The 24,278-nt window shown below is 37.1% G+C and overlaps 2 protein-coding genes across 3 annotated transcripts; one reads left to right on the plus strand and one right to left on the minus strand.

Annotated features, from left to right (window-relative positions):
• The first annotated feature begins 162 nt into the window (after nt 1-162).
• Nucleotides 163-24,278, plus strand: LOC143448335 (uncharacterized). 2 transcript variants are annotated; one of them, XM_076948029.1, is made up of 38 exons: nt 163-560; nt 1,441-1,574; nt 2,445-2,558; nt 2,767-2,903; nt 2,985-3,115; nt 3,292-3,472; nt 3,655-3,777; nt 4,038-4,234; nt 4,760-4,934; nt 5,177-5,249; nt 5,349-5,504; nt 5,720-5,861; nt 5,976-6,125; nt 6,497-6,600; nt 6,689-6,784; nt 7,026-7,186; nt 7,458-7,581; nt 7,757-7,861; nt 9,046-9,192; nt 14,204-14,394; nt 14,801-14,945; nt 15,024-15,158; nt 15,537-15,684; nt 16,178-16,319; nt 16,680-16,802; nt 16,910-17,026; nt 17,163-17,294; nt 17,458-17,577; nt 17,783-17,884; nt 18,191-18,289; nt 18,443-18,502; nt 18,680-18,810; nt 19,070-20,251; nt 20,899-21,012; nt 21,241-21,361; nt 21,721-21,838; nt 22,419-23,912; nt 24,005-24,278. In XM_076948029.1, exons 1-38 carry the CDS (start codon nt 446-448, stop codon nt 24,119-24,121), a joined length of 7,356 nt encoding a protein of 2,451 aa, XP_076804144.1. In that variant the 5' UTR covers nt 163-445; the 3' UTR covers nt 24,122-24,278. The 2 variants fall into 2 exon arrangements, with proteins under 2 accessions (XP_076804144.1, XP_076804145.1); XM_076948030.1 differs by lacking the exon at nt 17,783-17,884 and having other exon boundaries at nt 164-560.
• LOC143448336 (alpha-L-fucosidase-like) lies at nt 9,482-13,071 on the minus strand. Its single transcript, XM_076948031.1, has 7 exons — nt 12,738-13,071; nt 12,224-12,353; nt 11,694-11,904; nt 11,375-11,555; nt 11,213-11,289; nt 10,947-11,070; nt 9,482-10,271 (listed from the first exon to the last, which is right to left on the minus strand). The coding sequence occupies exons 1-7, from the start codon at nt 13,029-13,031 to the stop codon at nt 9,837-9,839; spliced, it is 1,452 nt and encodes a 483-aa protein (XP_076804146.1). The 5' UTR covers nt 13,032-13,071; the 3' UTR covers nt 9,482-9,836.

The following is a 24,278-nucleotide window of genomic DNA, read 5'->3' on the forward strand; positions in this document are numbered from 1 at the left end:
AGCTTACCACAATCAAATCTCTAACAGATTTTGAAATTAAAAACTTCAATAAATGGATTTTACGTCTATTTCCTATCTGCCTGGCTATAGTCAATAAACCTATAATGGCTAACAAAGTAAGAATTGTATAAGAATAAAATACTGGTATATATATTATAAACTTCTGTAAACAGTTAGCCTCAAGTATGGCTTGGTACAGGGTGATGGTTCTGTTGCCTATCCTATAGGTTAGTAAAGTTATATTCTGGTATTGTCTGACTGCATGCATGTGCAGTGGCAGTTCTTGCTTGGCGTTGGATTTTTCAAATTATTACTTCCTATGGATTATTACAGTATTTATCTGTTAAGTGAAAAGTACGAAAAATAAATTAAACAAAAGTATACAAGTGGAAGAAGTGCGGTTGCATACACACATTGACTATACCAGTATAGTCTGGCAGTATCAATGGAGAACATACTTCATGCTGAATTGAACCAAAATGCTTCGTGTGTCCATTCTGCATTCGCTAACAAAGGAAATGACAAACAAGGAGAGCAGATGCTTGGTGGATACTTAAATGGTATGGCATGATTTTAAATTTCACAAAGTTCTATGCTATATACAGTATTCATTCCTGTGTTAGTTTTCATTATTAGGCTATGTACAAACATATAATGGAAGAGCATATTTTATTTTAACTACCCTCTAGACTGGAAAGTATGCCAATTTTTAGCGGGAGATCATGCATGAAAAAACACAGATTTTGCGTGGCGGTATGCACCAAAGCCTCAGTTCTTTATATATTTGTAACATTGTTCCCTCTAATTTTTCACGAGTCTGAGCAAACACACTAACTCCCTGAGCGGTCCCTTGGACCACTGTGAGCAACATCAGACGTGCGCACTGTGGCCATTATTATGCGTTTATTTTATTTTCAATTCAGCTTGGATTTTTTTTCTTGTGCGCAGCACAGATTTTCTGTGCGCGGAGACCGTGTCAGCAGTGCGCATTTGCGCACGCGCGCGGCTTAGAGGGAACATTGATTTGTAATAATTTTTGTTTAAACAACAATCAGGTTTGTGTTGTTGGTTTAACAGAAACTGGCATGAACGAAAAATAGTGTCGTACTCGGGCTTATTAATCTCATACGATTGTATACAACACTTTCTTTTAAGGTAGTTATGGACTATGCTAACTTGCACACCCAACCAAGTTTGCTTCTACACCAACACAGTATTGAAACTATAGCACGACTTAACAGTATAAACATTACTATTTGAAATCGCACGTTGAGTTTGAGACAACCTTGATGTACCTAGATTCTCTTCTTTGCAAACCACCAAGACTTCAAAAATACTTTCCAGTCTGGTATAGGTTTATGAATTTGGTGCTTCCAAGTTTTGCGGCCAAATGTTGGCAAAATAACTGTATTAACCTTGTTGTGTTGCAATATTTTGTAGATGAAAAGCTTTGCTGGATTGCTAAAGGTTCAGCTCTGTCAGTGATATATCATGGCACCAGAAAAGTACTTTCGTACAAAAATTTTGCCAATTTTGTCTTGGAAGAGAATTGTCTGACAATAACCTCGTGCAAGGTCTTAAATATTTTTACATATATGTACTGTAGTAAAACTGTAGTCTCTCACGTTAGCGTACTTAGGGGATATGGAATAAGCTCTGAACGTTCTCTTTGTTGAGCTGACCTAGAATTACTACCATTTTGCAATGGCTGATTGACAGGTTTAATTAATAAGAGAGCGCATTGCACACGAACAGAAGAACTTTGAAATGCATGAAAGGTGATATTACATGGATTTCATCATGTATTTGTATATACAGAATTTATCCAGTGTGACGATGATATGAGGTAGACCCTCTCGGCATGTTGCTAATGCAATAAGTATCCAATTCTTGTCGTTAGTGTTGTGTAAAATTCTTTTCCCTAGCCTGTTCTAATAATCTACTGTATATACACAGTAAACACTGATAAGTAAAATACATCCATCTTGGTCCAGCGGATCTCAGTTATAATGAGTGACTGAATTATTAACCGACTCATCTAGACCAACAGCAAGACACCACGACAAATAGAGTGCACAGAGAATTGAAAATTAATTCATGAAACAGAGTTTGGATTTGTTGGTTGAGAGTAATAATGTATGATTTTTTGAATAGTAAATTTCCATCTTATGTAATTCGATTTAATAGACGGGTGGATCTACTATCCATAGATTTATTGAATGGCTTCCATTGTTTTTTCGTGTAGATAACGACAGGTCTATAGTATCATACAAATCAGTTAAGAGGTAGCGTGAGCTTCTTTATACTGGGCCAAGTTTAAAACAATTTGTACACATATAAGTATATTTGTATACATCTTTCTTCTGTTTTATTTTAGTCGATATGTATGTCAGCATATAAAAAGAAACTGTTTATTAACTGCTATATTTCGATTTTGGTTTTAGAAATATGCAGACTTATTGTTGGTTGGAATGCGAGTCGATGACAACAAAGGCTTTGTTTGTTTGTTTAATCATAACACAGGAAAAGTGTTGAAAGTCATTGAAATACCGTATCCTGTAAGTGGTCACTTGTACATAACGCAAATATCTTGCATTGTCTTTTATTACAAGTATTCTGCAATGTTATTATTATGACAAATAATCATGTAGCCTATGTATGTATATATTCTTTGGTAATGGTAAAATATTAGTTGCAGTGGTTTACTAAATCATAAAATAACTAATGCGCTCTGAAAGCTTAAGAGTATTGTGCGAAAATTTACAGGTCACTTGCATGGAAGTGGTTTTGGAGGAAGGGGGTGCCACAATGTTGTCAAAATCCTTTGCTCAAAATTTACGCTGGTTCTTCGGAATTGTTGCAGTCGGAACTGACGGCGGACATTTATTTTTAATAGACTTGAGGTTCTTTTAGACCCAAAGCATTGCAGATTGTTTGCTCAGTTATCTGAATTTTGTACGTTATGTTTGGTGTTGTATTTTTAGGTTAGACGATTCCATGGATGAATATTCGCACCCTTCGCCCATCCAAACTGTGCCAACTGTAGTTAGAGACGTGCCTCAGATTAGAGATAAAGTTCACGAATGCAATGCACATATTGCTTTTGAACTATTAGGTAAGTTTTTTTAGAAACCCAAACCCTAATACTCACTGCTAATGCACATTTGTATATGACTTACTCGCACAATTGCTTGGAAAAATTAAGTGTGAAAAATTGTCCTGTGCTTAATTACCCAAATTATAATGACAAACTACTGTCAAAAATTTACTTTTGTAATTAACGTTTCACAGATCAAAGCCATGAAGAGGAAAGTTTTCATTATATTGCCCCAGATGACCAGATAATTGACACATTTGATGAAAGCGACATCAGCATCACTTCTCTGCATTTCGAGGAGCGAGTTACTTCACTTTTTGTTGGGTTTTCATTTGGACAGTTTCATATCTTCGACCTTCAGGACATGTCGTTAACGTAAGTGATGACGTCAATGTGTGTGTAATTAGTAAGTAAGTAATTTTAATAACAATAAAATCTAATTTACATTTCAAAACATATTTTACGTTTTTGTTTGAGAAATAGTATTGCGATTTTTGTTTGTTATGTTATGATATGCATATCGCATTGTAATGCTATATATATGTTTTGTTTTTCAGGTTTAGCAGCGAGTTGTCAAATTACAACGCGACGATAAAGAAATTTGCCTTTCAGGAGCCAGAAAATGATCCAAGAAATTTTTGTTACCTTTGGATTATTAAAAGTTTGGAGGATGGTGTTTCGTAAGTTTTCTTAATAATTTTTTATGATATTTGGAGATTTGAGCGTTTGAACATTTATTTTTTGCTATTCCTGCTTTTTTATATGTGGTAGACTCGATACCTATAGTGATACCGATAGGCGGTAATTATTTAAAATTCCCATATCATAATGTGTTTTGACTTTTGCTATAATTACTATAAGTCTTGCTTGAAAGCTATGCTTGTAGTAGACCTTGTGAGATAATCGCAGTAGTAATGAAAGAAAGATCTTTTGTCAACAGAGATGCGTCATCATTAACGGCAACTATGTTTCAACTCATGTATCAAAAGAAAGAATCACTGACTCATCTTAATCGACAAACTTCACTCTACAGCGGACTCGATTTCTGTGGCATCCGTTTTGAATTGATGCTTGATCCTACGTTAGGGACTTCCCCATCAGAGGGCAAGTCAAACCTGCTCCAGTGTTCCACAATAGGTACTTATGTGGATGTAGGGTATTCCTTTTTTGTGAATGTGTATTGTAGATGAGTTTTCTGACCAGAATAGCTGATAAAAGATACATACGTTTTGTATTATTATAGTATACATACATTATATTTTATATATTTCGTACAAGTCATAGTTTTGCTTATAGTTCTAGCACCTTCTATGGCAAAGGTGGGCAAACTGCGGCTCGCCAACATGTTTTTTGTGGCTCTTCCAGCTGAATAGTAATATCCATTTTTGTTCATTGTCCATGCATTGTTTACCGTATTTGTATTTACAATGCCTATTTTGTTGCTTGCTGTTTTTTTTTTCTGCAAGTGACTCTTTCATTGAACAAGTTTGCCCACCCCTGATCTTTGGTGCGTCAAATGTGATATATATATAAGTGTTTTATTCCTACTAAGTTTGACTTCCCCGTACAGACACCATACCTTGTAAACTTTGTAATATCGTGAATTATTGGAAACTGAAAGGCTGTAACTTTAATGTTAAATGTTTTAGCTTTGTTTTTCAGAGCATTATCCTTCACAGAATCGCACATGCATAATTGACAGTGAATGGTGCACTAATCCAAGTACTAGTCTTCTCTTGGTTGGCTGGGAAACGAAAACCACAATGGAACATAATGTTCAGATTATCCTGTTTGACATCAACAATTGGTATGTGGCCCACATGCCAGCTAACTACAGGTAGGTTGTATTGAAGCGCAGGTGTCATGATGATGTTGCAGGCCAATCTCAGTTTGATGTGCGGCAAAAACTATATTGTGTCGTTGTGGTTACTCTTTATAGTTTTTTTGAAAGCTGCTGTACGTATGGTGCATCTCTGTTTACGGTCACAATCATTTCTAGCATAACATTTGTTATCAAGTTACATAGTTTGCAATGTTGTTGTACATGGATCAAAACTCATATTTTTTTCTGACGTCTAGGGGCTATGATGAAGACCAAAAGTATCTAGTGACGTGGAGACTTGGTTCATTACCGTCTCCTAAACACTTGCTGGTATGTCCTCTTTTTAGCTCTTGATCATGCTGATGGTTTTGTGTTGATCCGGTACTTTATTTAGCAACCTGTCATAATGTTTCTGTCATGTTCATCTAGACCATGCACTCCCCTTCTTCGTCGCTGTGTCACTTCCGGTCTAAAAAACACCCAATTCCACTTCAGTTCTTGCAGCCCTCAGCGTACAGTTTTAGCACATACTGCCTCCTCTCTACTGACACTGTAACTTTTCAAATGCCGGGCATACAGCGTCAGGTAAGTGCTAAAGCTTCGTTGCAAACATGTTTGTTGTCCTTCTTGTTCGTCTAAGTTTGTTTGAATTAAAAAAAATTATGCTTACGTTGAAATTATGCCCATTTTCGAAGAGAGTAAAATTACATTGCTGGCTTTCAAATTGTATTCTTTATTTTTAACCAAAGTTTTTCTTATGCTGCAATGATTCTAACCATATTTCCTGTATCTTTGCCAAGGCCATTGAGTCTCTACTTGAGAATCGAGTGGATTGCCTCATAGAACCCAATGAAACATTTCAAAATTTGGCTGAAGTAGGTTTGATTGAAATCTCTGGTGTTTTAACAATCGATCAAAAACGAGAAAACATATTATCTGCAGGTTTGTATTTTACTTTAACCAAGTCTTTGTTTACCAATTTCTTTTTAAAACGTGAATGTATTATATTGGTAAGCTATTACTTGTCTAGTATAAGTTCAAAACTGGTTGTTACAGCTTTGGATCAGGGAATTTTCAGCTTCTTATCACGGGTGATCAGTGATCTATCTTCTGGAGTGCACGCAGCATCCGGATGTACTCTCCGCTTTGTTATGGACTGGGCATGGAAGACTGTTGCCATTGTGAAAGATTCAGTCGATAACTTATGTGAGTTCCCAACGAAATTAAAAATGCTTTCGTCTCATGTGTAAAACAAGCATGGAACATGAAAAAAAAATAGCAGCCTATTTCCTTGCAGGCTTTTGGTTGATACTACAACCACCATATTTTAAGTTATCTCATACTCATTACTATTAAATATTACTGCACTTTTTCGCTATGCCTTGCTAATGTTAGTAGTACTCTATCAAACATATTTACACTAAGCGGTTGTTTTTTCTTGTTTTGCTATCCTTTCATCTGCATCTATATCACTAAGCCAACCGTATTATGTGAGTAGCTGTGTTTTATTAAGTAGCGCAGAAACTGGAATAGTTGGGAAGCAAACGCCTTTAATTTAAGGTTAATTTTGTTTTCAGGCGTACCGATATTTGACTGCTCAGCCGTCGCACTAGACGCAGCGATGTTATCACAGCTAACATTACACACAAATCAATTGTCTGATCTTGAACTTGTGTTTAAGGTGACTGATTGCAAAGTTATTTAATATTAGCGTCTTATTAACCTCTCGCAGAACATTCTACTTATTATCTTTTATTTCATCACAATAGGCATTATTTCGCGAAACGAAAACATTAAGTGACCAGAGCGAATCGGAATTATTACTGAGAATGAATGTTGTTCAGCTTATCCATGGATATCTTAAGGTGCTAAAACACTGAACAGGCTGTTTCTTGTGGAGTTCTAATTGAAACACTTTTTATTTGCTGCAATGAGCTTAAGCACTTGGCAGTGTTAGCAACAAATTCAGTGACAGTATTTAATTATTATATAATATATAATTATATATGCATCAAACTACCAAGATTTTAATGTGAAGAATATCACAACTAGTTAAATAACTTTTGCCTTCACCATTCGATTATCTGATACTGATTTTGTGCTCAGATTCTGCGATGGTGTATTGGTGCGCGGTTACTACCTGAGCAACTGGAAGGACATACGATAACTGAACTGGACGAAAACGATGAATTTCACTTTGTTTATCGGCAAAAAACTTTGAAAGAAATTTTTTCCCGTCGGAGAAGTGAAATCGACCATTTAAAGAAGTGAGTGTGATATGAAACAGAAGTGCAAGATAAAATTGTAATATATTATCAGAAAGCTATTTCTTGAAAAGTACACCACTATGTAGTTCTAAATATTTTTCACCCAAAGACTGACTCCAGTTGATTGAAAATATTAAGGATCAAATCTTACCGTATATACCACTATATATTTAAACATATAAAATGGTACGATACAAAAACATGTTTCGCCCTATTTGGTGTCATGGTAATTGTATTTTGCGTGTTAATTAAGATGTCTTTGTTAACATAGAGCACCATCAACGGGCCTTCTCATGATCGACGGAATAATTGACCACACGGGGGAGCACATCCTCGCACAGTGGAGAAAGATGAGCGAAAACGAAGTCGAAGCGTATCCACCACCCAGTTTAATGGTTATTATTCTACTTGGGCTTGTAGTAATGCGGAAATATACCTGCTGTGCAGCTTACCTTGCTAGTTGTTTGGGATTTACTATTTTTGTTCGTTATTTAAAAATACGAACTACTTTTTCTTAAATAAGTACATTCTTTGGTTCTGACATATTTGCTGCGTGTAACAATTAATTAGGCTCTGCTGGACATGTATTACTTGGACAACATTGACGAAGTTTTGAAGCATTCGATAGTTACATACTTTTTAATCGATGTTCTAGCCTTGGAAGAAACACAAGAGGTAATGTAAATAATACGGAACTTAAAGGTTATTATTTTTAAACAAAGTAATGGAATAGCAATCTTATAATGTACCATGAAACTGTTTAAGTTTGTATTTACAGTATGTTCTTTCCTATGAGCTTGTCCTTCTTTTTTTTCCAAAAGCATCAGTCAAAGCACAGTGTTGAGCTCATACGCCAGACCGATAACCGATAGAATCTGTTATAAAAATTTTTATATTTCTTTGCTGAAGTAGATGCAATAAACAGAGCACACGTCTCTATGTAATAAAGGTCTCTCTTTAAAAGCCAAAATTCAGACAATTTACTCGCAAATTGAATGTGTGTGTACGTTTGAAAATGATGGACCATCATTGCAATGGAAATACTTACGGTGGCGTTTAACTTTCCATATTTTCATGCGTAGGCAATTTATGTTTGGGTTCAACGGTTATTGGTGAAAATTAATGAAAGTCAATGTAATCTCGACGTTTGGCTCTATGATTAATGATTAAGACATATGGTGTTTTTGTTTAAGTACTTAATCTGCATTTGAATTGTATAGTTTTGGTTCACTTTTCGGCCTGGTTTTTTATGATAATTTTATTTGCCTTGGAAGCGATACTGTTAATCTTTTTCTGTACAAAATGCCCAACTGCCATGTTGCCTGTAAATGCTGCAATGCTGCTTACACTACACGCTGCTTCACTTTGCAATTTAAGACTTTGAGGAAAATTAACAGTTCGTAAAGTCATAAAGCAAAAAGGCACTTCGTATTCTGCAGCTGCTGTGCCAAAATACCATGTTGTTAATTATCAGGCTAAAACAATCTAAGTGCAATAAAATCGAAGCTGGTAAGACATGTTTTGCGACATCATTATCTAATTGTCATTTTAACTATAATACCTGAATCATGATGACTTCATTTTAATGACTTTGTTATGGTTCTGTATGATACTACCTCAATACCAACACAATCTAATTGATCTGCAAAGTTAGGCCAACGCTTGGTCGACAGCTAAGAAGCTGTATATTCGCCAGATACATGGTACAAATAGGCTTTCAGGATGCTGCAATTACCAAATTAAATTATAGTAGCTCTTGTTAATCAACTTTGATTTCTTTGGAATGTCTCAATAACACAAACCCTATAGTTATCAAGCAACTTTGCTTAAATATTCAACCATGCAAAATTTTTCTTTAGCTGGAAACTGAAAGAAGTAACTTTTATGAGACGACAAGATTTGAACATCGAGAAATTGTCAGTTTTTTCCCACAAACATTTCAGCTCTCACCGGGCGCAACCAAGCTTATTAAAGCGTTTTGGCTTCTTGATCACAAGGAATTCCAGGTAAGATTGCTACGAGCAGAAAGTTATTCCGTGGACTCTGTGATTGTTCTGATATCTCAAGCAAAGGTTTGTTTGCTTGTCGTATCTGCAGCCAAAAGTACAAAATTTTTTGTACTGTAGTAAACTGTAATCACCCTAAGTTTCAAAGAAATTTTGTTTCATTTCACAGTAAAACAATTGACCTATTTCTGTCTTGAAACTGTGTGATGCGGTCAATTTTCCGTAGGTCTATATTTTTCATAGTAAACTGGAACACATTGGCAAAATTTTTGGTTAGAGTAAACATGGGTTTTATGTAGACAAGTTATTTTATTCAAAGTAGATTAGACATCAATATTCATAGTAAATCAGTGACGTAACTGTGCATAGCATTCTTAAGTTAAACCTTATATTCATCGTTGAAATGGCAAAATCGTGGATAAAAGAATTTTTTTAGAAGTCATTATGAATAGGCTAAAATGATAATTACTGTCTAGCACAAAATTTGCAAAAACTTAAATGTAATATGCATTTAAATGTATTTGTAGAAGAATAATTAACATGTGACAATGCATGCCGCTAGTTTAACTTGAAATTTGACACAAACTGTATCGATCATTAAGTTGAGTAGACAGTACATCCGGTTGTAGGCTTACTCATCTACATTATTTGAAACCTGCAAGCCTAATGACCCAGGCCCACTGGCACGGCAAATCTGAGGCCGGAATATCTGGAAATGTGATCTGTAGTTGCTTGTTGAACACCATCCAGTTTAGAGGCTCACTTCGTCCCAACATTGTCACCTTTCCTTCTTGGCTGCTAGCAGTTGGTGAACCGAGCACCAGGAGATTGTCTTTCGGCCACGATAACACAAATGCGTAGACGTACGAGTCCTTTGTTGTGTACCATATGTTTGCTGTGTAACTGTCGTTTTGTGCTGTTGGCCAGGGTTTGCTTGAGTAAACGGCTTCTCCGTTTACTTTTAACCAACTTCCAATTTGCTTGAGTCGTTCCTGGAATATTGGGACTATGGTGCCTTCGTGTGTGGGCCCCACATTCATCAGCATGTTTCCTCCGCAACTAATTGTGGAGGCGAGCGTCTGAAATTGTAAAGTGTTGCTTGAAACTTTTTTACATTTGCAAAAACTTTTTATTTTTACAGTTATGTGTTGCAACTTGCGAGGCTATCATCTGATTGTCTTAAAATTGATTTTGCGTTGCTAGTTAGTTCAAAAGTGTGTAACAACAGTGGGGTGCACTTCGTTAGACTAGGTAGTGTATTTATTGTAACTTCTGCTTTCATAGCTATTAAAAACTTGAACGTTGTGGAAAAAACTGTTTAAAATTGTTCTCATGACAAAGCAAGTACAGTTAGACCAAGATTACAACTTGCAATACAATTTACCAAGGCGGTCAGATAATTTGATTATTATCGTAATCTTTAATGAAGCATGACAGATGTAATACTTGTAGCCTATCTGTCCAGTTGCTAGGTAACTCTTCACGGCGCTCTACGCTTTTACAGAATATGCTTGGTAACTCTATTGCTCTATTGCCGTCTTTAAGTACATAATTACTGTTCTAGTCTATCTGTATCTTATCTGTTATTGGTTTGAAAACTTTTGTTACAATAAATGTATTAGATTGTCTATCAATTTGCACCCTGCTCTCAGTCACATAAAAGTTAGCTGCGAGTTTAACAACCGTGCCTATGATTTTGTAATAAGTAGCATTATATCATTTTTTAGAAGGGTGTAATACTTTTGTGTTCATACCGACAGTATCTCTTCAATGGTCAGGTATTCATCGATGGTGGCATCACGTCGATAGCCCCAGGATCTCTTGTCAATTGTCATGCAGTTTTCCCATTTATGATTCTGAAGCTTGCCTGGATTGTACCTGAAAATTTAATTGATTCATGTCAAATTGTTAGACATCAAAACATGTACGGCATCCCGCTGCTGACTTAAAATCATCTTTGTGGGTTACACTTCAGTGAATGTGATAAATTATTGCCAGTAATTTCTGGCAACTTGCTCACCTATCTTGACAAGTGTAATATCCCCCATGTTTGCAAGCTGTTCCACTGCCCCATCGATCATTTGTTACCACAGTGTCCTGTCACGTAGCAAAATTATGCCCGTAATAATATAAGCCATAAAACCTATTCATTTATTAACATCGCTCGTAAAGTGAAGATTACCTTCACTGGGCTCTCATTGTAAAGCCATGCCAGAAAACCAGTCGAATTCCAATATTCGACGGGCCCAGCGTCTCCATCTGACCACACGATGTCAGGCTTATATGTGTTCACAATTTCATAAAGTTCTGGTATTGTTTTGTCGTTGACGAAATTTTTTCTAGTGAAGTTGGTTTCTTTGTCTCTAAAATTTGTTCAGTTAGATTTCTAACAAGTGTCTGTTTACTTTGTAGTTTTTACTGTCATTAAATTGTTAAGCTTGTAATCTGGCACCGCCTTGCACCAGGATTTGTGTTAAATATTTGCATTCCTGGATACTCACGCCAAGTATACTGGATTAAACCATTCAAAGAGGGAATGATAGAGACCAAAGTGTATGTTTGTTCTATTCCTTATTGCTGTAGCCAGCTCTCCCACGAGATCTCGATTTGGCCCCACGTCTTTTGAATTCCAGTTCCAGGAAACCGAGGATGGCCAGTTTGTGAAACCCTCATGGTGTTTGCTTGTCAGCACAATGTACTGTGCTCCGGATTCTGAAACAAAAACATTTCACAAATTTGTTGTGTTTCTGCAGTTATTCTTGCAGGGAACAGGGATAATAAGTTTGTAAATCATTCGGTTATTAACTGGTCATTGGTGAAGTCCACCTGGCTTTTATTTGGTATTTAATTTTGGCTTGATTGTGTTTGACAAAGTACCATAATGGAACAGCTGATAATCACAACCACTATGCCATTTTCATTTTTGAAGTCACAACACTGTTTAAATGTGATTTTTATAAATAGACATACGCACAATAACGGTATCAGGTATATATATATGTCAGTTTCCATAAATACAAGCACTGTGTACCTTCAAATAAATCTGCCCACTGGTTGGGATCGTAGAATTCGGCTTTGAAAGACTTGGCAAAGTCAGCATAAGTGAATTCTGGTGGATAATTTTTACTCATAAAATCCACCACCTTCTGTTGAGGGCTACCCTGTAGAATTTGTAAGTTAATATATAATTGTTAGCTTGTATGATATATATATATATATATATATAATGATATAATGTATATATCGAAAAGTATTTGTATAAAAACAAAAGAAAACAGTTACTTATATTTATATATCGCCTATAAAAACACGCCCTAGTCGAGCTTTATTTTTGATTAACCTGTTTTATTTAAGAATTAAGACTTTGACACTTAGTCGAAAGATTTCTTATTTGCAACTATAGATTTAGAATTTAACAATCATGATTACAATGCAATCAAAATCAAATTTCAGTTGCCTCAGAGAACTTTTCTTTTGGTATGATCTTGGTGATTTATTACCAGTACTCTAAATCAACTTGATCTAGTATTTGCACACAAACTTACTTTCCAATACCACCAAAACCATTCACTGACAAAACTAGGCACTGAAAAGACGCCCCAGTGAATGAAAATTCCAAATTTTGCTTCGTCGTACCAAGCAGGAAGAGGCCTAGAATCCAGCGAGTCCCATGTCGGTTGGTAGGTATGCACTGGCTCACTCTTACCCTTGCTTTCATGTGTTGTGTTTGCCCGATCTACAGCATTTTGTAGGTTTCTTAATGAAAAATCAGAGTCGTGTTGACTTGGTTTGGTAGCTAGCACCAATATCGGCAGTACAAGTGCAAATAAATGCTTCATTTTCCTAATCAAAGCTCAAATTCTGTTGAGCGTAAAAGCAGAGATTGATGATACAGAATGAACACTTGAGTTCAAATTGCTAAAAATTATTGGAATATCATACGTTTTATTTCAAGCAAAGCGCGTATACTCTTGCTGTCGATGTAAAATGGCATGAAGCAAGGATGATGAGACATAAAACAAAACAATCACGCACCCTGCATTTATTCTGGCCACCAGTATATTTGCTCTATCTTCTTTGTATCAACCTTAATCTAGCCAAACTTATTCCCTGCCTAAGTACAGCTATAACTTACACATGAGATTTCTATATACTGTATATGATAATTAATCTACCCTGTTCTGGTTGTGGTTGTTCCATACCATGCAAATTCATTTTCTTAAGAACACTACACGTTAGAGCGCCACTACTCCAAAGTAAACAACACTGAATGGTTTGAAAGTATGTTGTTGTCAATGAGCTTTTTTTCTTTTCACGCTTCATTGATGTCAAAAAGAACCTTTTTCCTTTCTTATCTGCTTCTGAATTGGGTTGCTGTGTGGTTAATGTATGGTTAAGTATTAAGTGGGTTATTTTTTCTGTGTACTGTGCTTCAGTTTTGCATTATCACTTGCTTAGTATTGCTGTATTTTTAAAAAGACAAAATCCATTGTCTATTGTTTTGTCACACTATAATACTGGTCCTAAAGCTATTGTTGATGTCATAAACAATTAAACACAGCAACACATTAAAACAAGGTGGCCAATATGCACAATATATCATCAAATAAAAGGCACTACTGGTGAATGCAGAACTTTATTGTCTGCTTTTATTGAATGTTGAATGTTTATTGAACTATTATCTTGAATGATACCTTGAATGATGCCTACGGCAGACAATAAATTTCTGTATTCACCAGTAGTGCCTTATATTTTATGATTATTATTATGCCTGTTGGCAACCATAGTATATGCACAGTAAAAATGTTTTTCTTGTAATCAAATTTAAGCGATATTTTCCTTATTATGTAAGTTCCTAGATAAGTGCCCAAGCTTTAATTTGCTATTTTTCAGTGCTTTTTACCATACTGCACTGAATGTGGCTTTAAACGTTATGATTCAAACCACGAGCGTCAAAAAGTGCGTAATACATACGTTGCATAGATTAACAGCATTCTGATACTTTACACAGGAGTCCCTCGCAATTTTCAATGAAGCAGGCACTGATAAGCCGTCAGAACCTTGGCAGGAAACGCGAATATTGCAAGCATACTTATTCCAAGGCCATGAGAATTTTGCCCTTCAATATCTGACAACTCATCAGTTGAACATTGCTTCATTTGATGATGTCAAGCTTCACATAGACATCTTTATTAAGAATGGGTATGAACTTAATATTCTGTTTCTGTGTTCTACGGTTTCTGGTAAATTGCTTTTATTTTTTGTCCAATGCCCTTAATAGAATGCTATGAGTTTCACAAATCACAAAAAATTCTGATTACAATCATTAACTTCTAAACGGCGTTTATCAAATGTCTGAAGTGCCCTTTCTTTCGGTATAAAGCATAGACATGATGTATAAAGTGTAAAAAGCTTTCTGTTTCTCGAACAGCCACTTATGAAGAAACCAATCAAAGCCTGTAATGCAGATTAACCTTTAATTCTGAGAAAAGCTGTTGGGTGCAATAGTTGAATTTAAGGTTAAAATTCGTAACTTTACTAGTTTAAAATTATTTCAGCTGCAAGCAATTGCAAACTACTTTGTGCTTATCTCGTTTTCCACCCACAGACTTCCACACCATGCCTTGGAAGTCGCTAGATTGAGACCGGACACGCAAAGCCAGGAATTGGCCTATTTTCACTTGTTTTCATGCTGCTATAAAGAAGAAATGCTAAACGACGTCGTGAAAATATCGATACTTCGTGGAGAAGACGTAAGCAACAAATTATCATTATCCCTCTGTCTTACAACTATACAGTTATTTTTGTAAACTTTCGTTAATCATTTACAGGATTTACTCGTCAAATATCTTCAAACATCCAATATTCCTCACTTTCAAGATCTACTTGTTCTACATCACCTGAAAAACTTCCGATATCTCAAAGCGATACAGACCTACAGACAGAACAAACACAATTACATCATGGTAAGCTCTATACATTGCACCTGGACACATTGCTTTTGTTTTGTTCGTATTGCAGTTATAAAATAGTTAACTGTACATTCCGTGCTACTGGTTATAACCAATAGTCACGCTGGGCGTTGAATTGGCATGAAATTGTATACGCCATTTCCTGCTTGTGTCTAATTTTTATTCTTGCTAATTGTTGTCGCTCATTTCCTCATTTCGCAGTAAACCTGAAGAAGCTTATGCTTGCGAAAGCTTGTGTCGAAAACTATAAAGTTAACCTTAAGAATGTCAAACTATATCCTGTTTTTTATTTTACTTTAAAATTTGGTTAAAACGGTTAAGACAACATCAGTTATTGTTGTGCAATTGATAACATACTTGTTATTTATTTAGGCTGAGCACGACCCATCAGCAAAACAGCAACACGCGACCCTGAACCATATAATCCAGGGATTTACCAACATATTACCTGATGTGCAGAAAGAGGTGGCTTTCTCTGGAGGGAAGTTGTTTGAAAGGAATACGATTCTCAGGAAAGAAGGTGATTTGAATACTTTTGTTGTAAACTTCTGCATATAAAATGCTGCCAGTGCTGTTTTATTAACGGCTTCCGCTGACAATATTTTCAAGTAATTTCTATTCCATTAAGTATATACTTTATGTGATACTAGTAAATCATGTCATACCTGTTAAGATTTAAGTTAGCCTTCACATTACATAGGTTATTATTTATTATCACTATGTAACAGAAATTTTGTTTCGCTACTTTTTGTAATGCCCCTTTATGTATTTTTGGGTGCTAAGTTCAAAAATCCAGTTAATTTTTTCATACCTTCGTAACTTTTTGAGATATTCAAACTTTTTGTTTCATCTGATGTAGCTGTAAGTAGCAAATTGTGTTGTACTCTAGCAGTAGATTTCAACTCCACATCAAGGTTTTGTTTGGTTTATTAAACGCAAAAGCCAGTTTAAAAACATTACATAGGTTTTTACTTACTATGTACGTGTAGAGAAACAATTTCTTTGTCGTGCAGTTTATGAACCGAAACCATTATCAGCAACCCTCAATTCACAAAGCAAAAGTCTTCCTCTCTCTCACGCCTCTCTACTGTCAATGGTTTTAAACAAAACTAAAGACATTGATGAAGGAAACACCATGTCACCTTTCCAGCAGAGGTTGGTGTCATCTTATATTATATTCGCAATGGTCTCTCTGTTAAAATGTCGGTGTAGCTGTGACCCATAAAAATATGATATTGTTGAGTTCTGATTTGCTTTTAAAAGTTTTTTTATGGCTTATTACCAGTATTTGATGTGTGACAAACACATTACATTTGCACGAGCTTTTATTCTTAACCTGACGGAAGTGCAGTGACCCTCCTGACTTAATTCTGAGGATGTTGTTTTTAATTATTTTCAATGGCGTATTTTCTGCTCATTCTTTTCCCTAAAGTTAAATGAATCTATTTCTATACATCACTCGTAGCTAGAAAAGGATCTATAAATTCATTTGCATATAATAACCTTACCTCTCAGACCAATAAAAGATTTATCTTCGCAATCTTTGACTTCATTGATGGACGAAGAGAAAGCGACAACGACTGGAAAAGGAGCTGAATCAACCACAGTGAAAATAACATTTCAGCCGACTCCCATAAGGTTGTTCAACTTCTATCCTTTTTGCTTAAATTAACACATTGATTTGAGTTTTTATGACTCTGCTCATGCAAACAGTGACTTATGTCATAATTCTTGTTTTATTGCAGAGCCATGAGAAGAACCTCCGTTGGCGGTGTAAGTGGCACCCCCTTGTGCCAGCAGAAATCTATTTTGCATAGTGCACATGGAACGCCCTTAGCAAAGGAAAGGGAGACAAGAACAAAGTATGTTGTTTACGCAGTGTTACCGGTATATTGCTATTACCTTGTTTAATAAATTGTATATAAGTTGTTACATGTTTTGTTTTGTACAGTTATGAATAGTGTATCATCATTGTAACATTGTCATCTGCAAATACAGTCCGGTTCTTGCAGTCGCCGCAATGCTACTTCAAACGCCTCCGATTAAAAGGAAGCCCACATCGCCAGACCCGAGGATGAAAATGCTGGAGATGTTCACCCCACAGTCCATTCTCAAAGTTAAATTGTTAAAGTGAGCCACCGTGATCAGTTCTTAGTTCGTGGCATTTAGATTAATTACTTTATGCTGGAAATATCGATTCGGAACAACTGGATTACAGTATATATATAATTTGAATTTTATGCAGTTGTGGACTCCATGAATATTGACCATTAGAATGTTTTAATTTGAACAGAGGAAAATCCCCTTCTCTACCATGTATTTCCCAAGAATCCTCGGTGAGAAGTTTGCCAACAGAGACCGGAAGTCTGACCTCATTAAATGTTCAAACGAGTGAAAATCGCGACTTTTCCAGGTATGTGTTATTTTGCTAAATTATGCCTCATTCTTTTTTCTCTATTCCTCGCTCTGCTAGTACCATAGGAACGGTGCTTAAGCGTTTAAAACTCTAAGTAGAATACACATTTATATATTTATAACTAATTCTCCAACACAGTGATTTGAAAGCATAAGCAATTAATTGCATTGTTATGACGTTGTACGTTGATTTACTACTGTAGCCAACCATCTCTCAACTCGTCAGACTCAGAAAGTGCTGAGCAGACAAACCCAAGTGTGATGTCACGATCAGACACCCAGTCATGCATGGATCGATATGTAATGTGAGTGAATTTATTCCTAGCAGGCATAGCATAGCAGCAACAGTTGTCTTTAGTAGAGCAAGTGATCTAATGTAGACAAAGTTGTTTATCAGTAGAAAGAAAATGGGCAAGTTGGGAAGTTTTAGAAAGACAGAAAAAAACGATAGTAGTTTCAGACTTTTATGAAGAGTCAGAAGTATGTTCACGTCGTATAAATTCAATTTCCTCAGGATAAATATCGAAGCATTCCAATGTTTTGATTTAAGAAATATTTTGTGCTTCTATTAGTTTCCAAGCAAGTTGATTTTGAGTTCTGCGTAATTTCAGAAAAGCATTAACTGGGATCTCTACGCCACCTGTGAAGAAACTTTTGACAAATTTTAAAGGACTCACTTCCAAGAATCTGGATGAAGATGCAAAACCACAGTAAGTGAAAATCGACTATTCAGTGCACATGTTGCAGCTGTATGTGATATTATTGGCTGTTTTGATTAAAACTGTTTAGGCTAGTTAGGCTCAGTTGCCCAGTGTCGCTGCATAAGTGTGTTGAAGCTGATACGTTTTTATTGTGATTTTCAGAGCTTTCACGCCTAAGAAACTCAGATTCATTGACCTGAACAACAGTGAGAGCAGTGAACAGTACGTTTTCAATGTCTCAGTGTGTTGGAAATTTATAACATATTCGTAGTACTTATGTAGTAAATGTTTTAAAACTTTCTAATTTGATTTATGTCTGTGATTTTGTATTTGTTTTAACAAATAGTTCATCAGCATTTGCGTTATGTCATTTCTGTGTTCATTGTATTGTTGGTGTAGATTTGAACCTATCGAGCAGCAGGAAAGTGCATTGGTTGATCATGTGATCATCACATCAGCGAATGAAGATCTTGATGTCGACATCACTGGGGACTTTACCAATGACATCACTAACACTGAACAAACGACAGGTAGCACAATATTTTTTTTCTGATTTGTGCACTGTTTTTTTTGTATTCAAAAGCGTAATATTTAACATCAAGATTTATAACTAGTAACTGTAGTGAATGCAAGTAATAATGATTATTCTCTGTGGTTGTAATCATATGTATTCATTCACAGACATATCATTATCTTACCAGATTAATATCCTCATTATGTAATTACGAATATTATGTGACTATTACACGATTATTGAGATTTCTGATGTATGTGATGATAAAAATGTAGGTGGAACACCTCAGAACACTTCAAATATGTCCGCTGATGAGTACCATGATGTCAGGGAGTACAGTGACGATGTTTTGGATGAAAAACCGCCTGATGCTTGTCCTCTAGATGCCTCTTTAGTCCGAGATGATGTGGATATGTCAGTTGATATCCCGTTGGTGGAGGATGATCTTTCAGAAGATTCAGAATCTAAAGGCTTCCAGTATGCAGATGTGGTTCCGGTGATGGTGGCTGATCAGGAGCAGCCAGCCATCGAGGAAGATAGCAACATTGTTGATCATCCGGATCAGTTTCTTGATGAGGAAGATTACTCAAATGATGAAGTTGTAGAAATATCAGAAGATGAAGTTTCTGAAAACAAAGAGCAAGAAAAGGATGAATGTACATCACATGACGAAGAGCAAGAGCCTGAAGACCGTGATGCAGAACAGACTGTTCTTCCCTCCTCGGATCTAACTCAAGACCGTGATCTTGGAGAAGATGTTCCTCACCAGCGGACTCAGCTCGATGAGACAACTTCTGTTGATAACGTTGCTGGAGGCGAAGTCACCCAGTCTCTTGCAACTGAAGAACAAGCATCTCAGCATCCAGATCCTCAAGATCATGAACAAGATCTCGAGCTTCCGGAAACAAATCTTGCGGTTGAAGCAATCGACAAAGAGGGAGAAGTAGAGATTCCTCCAGAAGTGAAGATAGCAGCTGTTGCATCTACTCATTATACTGAAGTGCAGCAAACCACACTTTGCACAACTGAGCTTAGTGCTCAGGGTGGTGGTGTGGTTCATCTCAAAGCAGTCCCTGATGATGTATTCTCCAAAGATGCCAGCATCCTGAAAAGTCTTCCAGAGTTTATCGTTGACGATGGCTTCTTAGTTGCAACAACCATCTCGCAACGTCGCATCCCAAGTGATACGCGCATCCCTGAGAAGACCCTACTTGATGAACTCAACTCCCCATCAATCAAGGAAACCTCAATGAAGGATGACGAAATCCTTGCGTCCCCAAGTGAGATCCACTCGGAGCAATCTGTTGAGCAGGAGGAAGATGCAGATGAAGGGTCTGGCGGCCAGTCCAATGCTCTTCAAGACTTCAAACTTCCAAGATTTTTTGAGTCCGAAGATGACAGTGATACGGACGTGGTTACCGAGAAACCAATCCAAGAAGAACATATCATTAAAAACGGTAAGGCTTGGTTCCTACAAATTTGTTTAACGTCAGTGTTTGTCGTCAGTATGGTTTGCACAAGTTGGGTGTTTAGTTTCTCATTTGGGATTAATCACTGCAAAAGAACATTCGACATAGTTTATGTTGAAGAAATATGAAGCATTTATACATTTTCTATGAGAAGTAAGTAAAAAATCGCTGCTATCCACAGTTAACGAACAAACCACTAATCGCTTACTAGAGGCGGTCAAAGTAAGCAAATAAGTTGTAAATGCACAAATTACCACGAGCTCGCTAAAAGCAATACAACTGCTGGGAAATACATAATTTTGTGAAGCTAAATAGTTTCAGGCATACTACTGTCCTTCGTCAGAGCATTGTTACATGTAAATTAAGTTGTAGACTGAATCTAAACGCTTTATGCAGATGTGGTTGCAAATGAAAATTACTGCAAATTATTTTCAAACTAAAACACTTACTATTTTCTACTTCGGTAGTTGGTAAAACTGCTCAAGTGCGTTACTTTGGCTTAAAAACTACTTAAGTAAAAGTACTCATGACAAATCTACTTAAGTGAGTAGCTAAAGTAGAATAAATCTGCTTAAGTAGACTACATGAGTGAAACTACTCTGTTACTGACCACCACTGTCGCTTACTTCTCACAGATGAAAACCCAGAAGACGATAAAGAAACGGTCCAAGCTGTGACAGTTGCCAAAGTTTTGAGTGACCCTGTCTTTATTTTGTCTCCGCCTGCTTTGATGAGAAGTCGACAGCCTGGTATGTGGTTTGTAAAAATTTTGCCTTTAACTCTAGTCGTGCACTTTTGCAATCATAGTCTTTAAATTTATCAGAATAAGTCCTTATTTCTTAACGATTTTAGAAGTAGCAGTAAATTGTTTTAAACTTTCTCAGTTGCTTAGTTTAGAAGTATTTTGATAATGTCATAATATGCCACTATCTACAATCCTTTACTGGTCAGTGCCTTGAATCTGTAACTTTCCTCAGTGTCAGCATCAACGTCTACGAACCCACCTAAGTTCACATTCTCGCCGGTTTCAACCAGAGTTTTGAGAAGTCGACGTGTGCAACCACACGATGACGCTGCACCACCTGCCAAGACCCCAAGGTTTTCTTTTTAATTTTTTGTTATTATCTTTGTTCAAGGCATCTGGGTGCGTCACTTTGTATCTTGCGACTGCATTGGACATGTTTTTAATTTATAAATACTCACACAGATAAAACGTGTGGTCAGTGTGATTTCTGCACGAATAATGATTGAAGTATGCAGTGTTTTTAAGCTGTTTTTTGTGACCGAAACATTGCCTTTAATTTCTTCAACAGAATTTATGCTTCTGCAACCGCAGCAGAAAAATAGCAGTTATTTTTTAAAAGTAGCGTCTCTCAGAATTTTTTAACGTTCGTCAAAGTTAAACTTTAAAAATTGAATTGTGGTGCTTATTTATTTTAACCGTACATCTCACACAGGAAAACCAGCTCTGGAGAGCAAGAAGTAACCGGACGACCTCCACTGCCAAGTTCTGCGAGAAAAGTTCAGAAAACTCCCTCAAGGAAAACTCCAGCCAGATCCAGCACTTGGCAGAAGGTGGGAAATCAAACTGTGAAATGTGGTTTTTTGAACTGATTATGTGTGGATATTGAACAAAAAAGTTAAATGTTGAACTTATTGAAACGTCTTGAATGGAAAATTATCCCTTTGCCGATTTGAACTTCTGATATAATCTGAGGATGGGTAACGTCGGACTCGCAAAATAATTTTATTGGGCTCTCGAGTTGTCACAAAACAAAACTCCTTAATATGTAAAAATCTAACCTTACTATCATACGTCATAAACGAGAAACCCTCTCACCAGATAATAATGGTAACTAGTGTATTAAATTGTTGTTGTTTCTAACCCATGTTCATAGAATTTTCACGGCTCGCCCAACATATACCACAACCAAACCAAAGTCCATAGAGAAACGATATCAACGATCTGGTCTTTTAGCTGAATTTTATTTTGTCAGACTTACTTAATAGAAGTTTAATATTCAAATTGAATATAAATTCATGGCAAACGTTTTGCATCGACCTTGATGTACAAAAACATTTCTATGTTTAGAGTGAAACTTCTTAGTACGCAAAATCATTTTTCTTCTTGATGTGATGTCTTTCTTCTTTATAGTTAAAGCAGCTTGCTTCAAGCGATTGTGTATCATCTGCCCAACCAGATCCCGAACCTATTGTGACGTCACAAACACCAGCAATTGCTACGGAAGCATCAAATGCAGAAGTTTCTCAAAGTGCATCAGCGAGCACTCCGTTGCGGAAGAGTTCCAGGGAGCGGAAACCGAATATCAAGTATCTCGAGGAGACAAAAACCTCGTCGCAGGAGACTGCGGAGGACAAGAGCTCGACTGAGGACGTGCAACCAACCGTGACAAGAAGTTCCTCGAAAAAAAGAACAAAAACAAGCGCGGAAGCCAACAACCAACCCACAGTGACGCGGACACCTTCCAGGAGGAGCACACGGACCAGTGAATCAGAAAAATATGACGAAGTGTCAGAAGCTGACGAGCAACCTTCGGTCCGAAGAACTTCTTCCAGACCAAGGGCTCGAAGTAGTCGGTCGAACGTAGACGACGAGCAACCAACCGTGACAAAAACGTCATCAAGGAAGAGAGTAAAAAGTGACGTAATTGAAACTGAGTTGCAACCAATAGTAACCAAAACTCCGTTGAGGCGAGGAAGAAGCAAAGCGCATGAAACCACCGAATCAGAACGAGATGATCCGCCAACCGTGACAAAAACTCCTTCACGACGGACCAGGTCGAACTCCACTGCAGATGATGTAGAAGTCCCACCTACTGTCACAAGATCTCAATCCGGTCGTCGAAGCCGTGTCAGCCAACCTCAGGAATCAACTGAACTTCAAAACCCACCAACAGTGAGTCGGACTGCATCACGAAAAGGACTTCGATTGAGCAAGATGGAAGAGGAAAAAGACCTTCCGCCAACTGTTACTAGATCCTCATCACGTCACAAAACGAAAGACAACCAATCAAAAGAGATGGAGTTGGAGGTGCCGCCAACTGTAACGAAGACGCCATCGAGGAGACGCAAGCAAAGCAGCGACTCGAAAGCTCCTGCATCCACCACAGAGTCTGTAAAAGAAGAAAATCCTCCCACAGTCACCAGGACGTCATCGAGAAGACGGACAAAAGCGAATGAGACCCTGGATAGCGGTGAAACTGAAAATGAATCGCAACCAAACGTAACTCGATCCTCGTCCAGGAGAAAGACTCGCTCTAGTGAATCCCAGGACACAACAGATCCCGAAGCCCATCCTGTTGTGACGCGCACGCCATCCAGAAGACGTAACAAAGGGTCTACAGAAATAGACCAATCCAAGCAACAAAGCATGAAGAAAGCTTTAAAAGAACAATCTGGAAAGAAAAAATCCAACTCAGACGTTGACTCGCATCCTGTTGTAAGTAAAACGCCGTCCAGGAGACGCCAAACCCGCGTCACAGAATTTGAAACTATCGTAGAGGAAACGTCCCAGACCGTTCAAAGAAATGAAAGCGAAGTCGCCTATCACTCCCCGAGCCAGGATAAAATAAAATTAATACACCTGTCACCAGGTGGCGATGTGGCAGAGAAAAAAAGAAAAACAACGGTAGGTGGATAACTGGCCGTTGTACCAGTGGACTGTGTGTTTATTTAACTAAATTGTTTACCGCGAACGACGACTTATGTTCTCATGTGTAGGACTCCAGCAGTGGCGAAGACATCGCGAAACGCGTCACAAGGTCACGTAAAGTTCATTTCCCTATTACGTCACGTCGCAGGGCTAAAGTTTTTCAATGGGAAAACAAAAAAAAGTGAACAGGCGCCGCCACACTCTTTGGACGCCACCTTTTACCAGCACTGCCAGGCCACAAGCAAGCGGCTCACTTCACGAGAATAAAATTGAACTGCTTTTTGTTGGAACTTATTGGTGCACACAGCCTAATCACTTCGCAATAAAACAAAATTAACAAAA

This window comes from Clavelina lepadiformis, chromosome 3, assembly GCF_947623445.1.
Source record: "Clavelina lepadiformis chromosome 3, kaClaLepa1.1, whole genome shotgun sequence".
NCBI lineage: Eukaryota > Metazoa > Chordata > Ascidiacea > Aplousobranchia > Clavelinidae > Clavelina > Clavelina lepadiformis.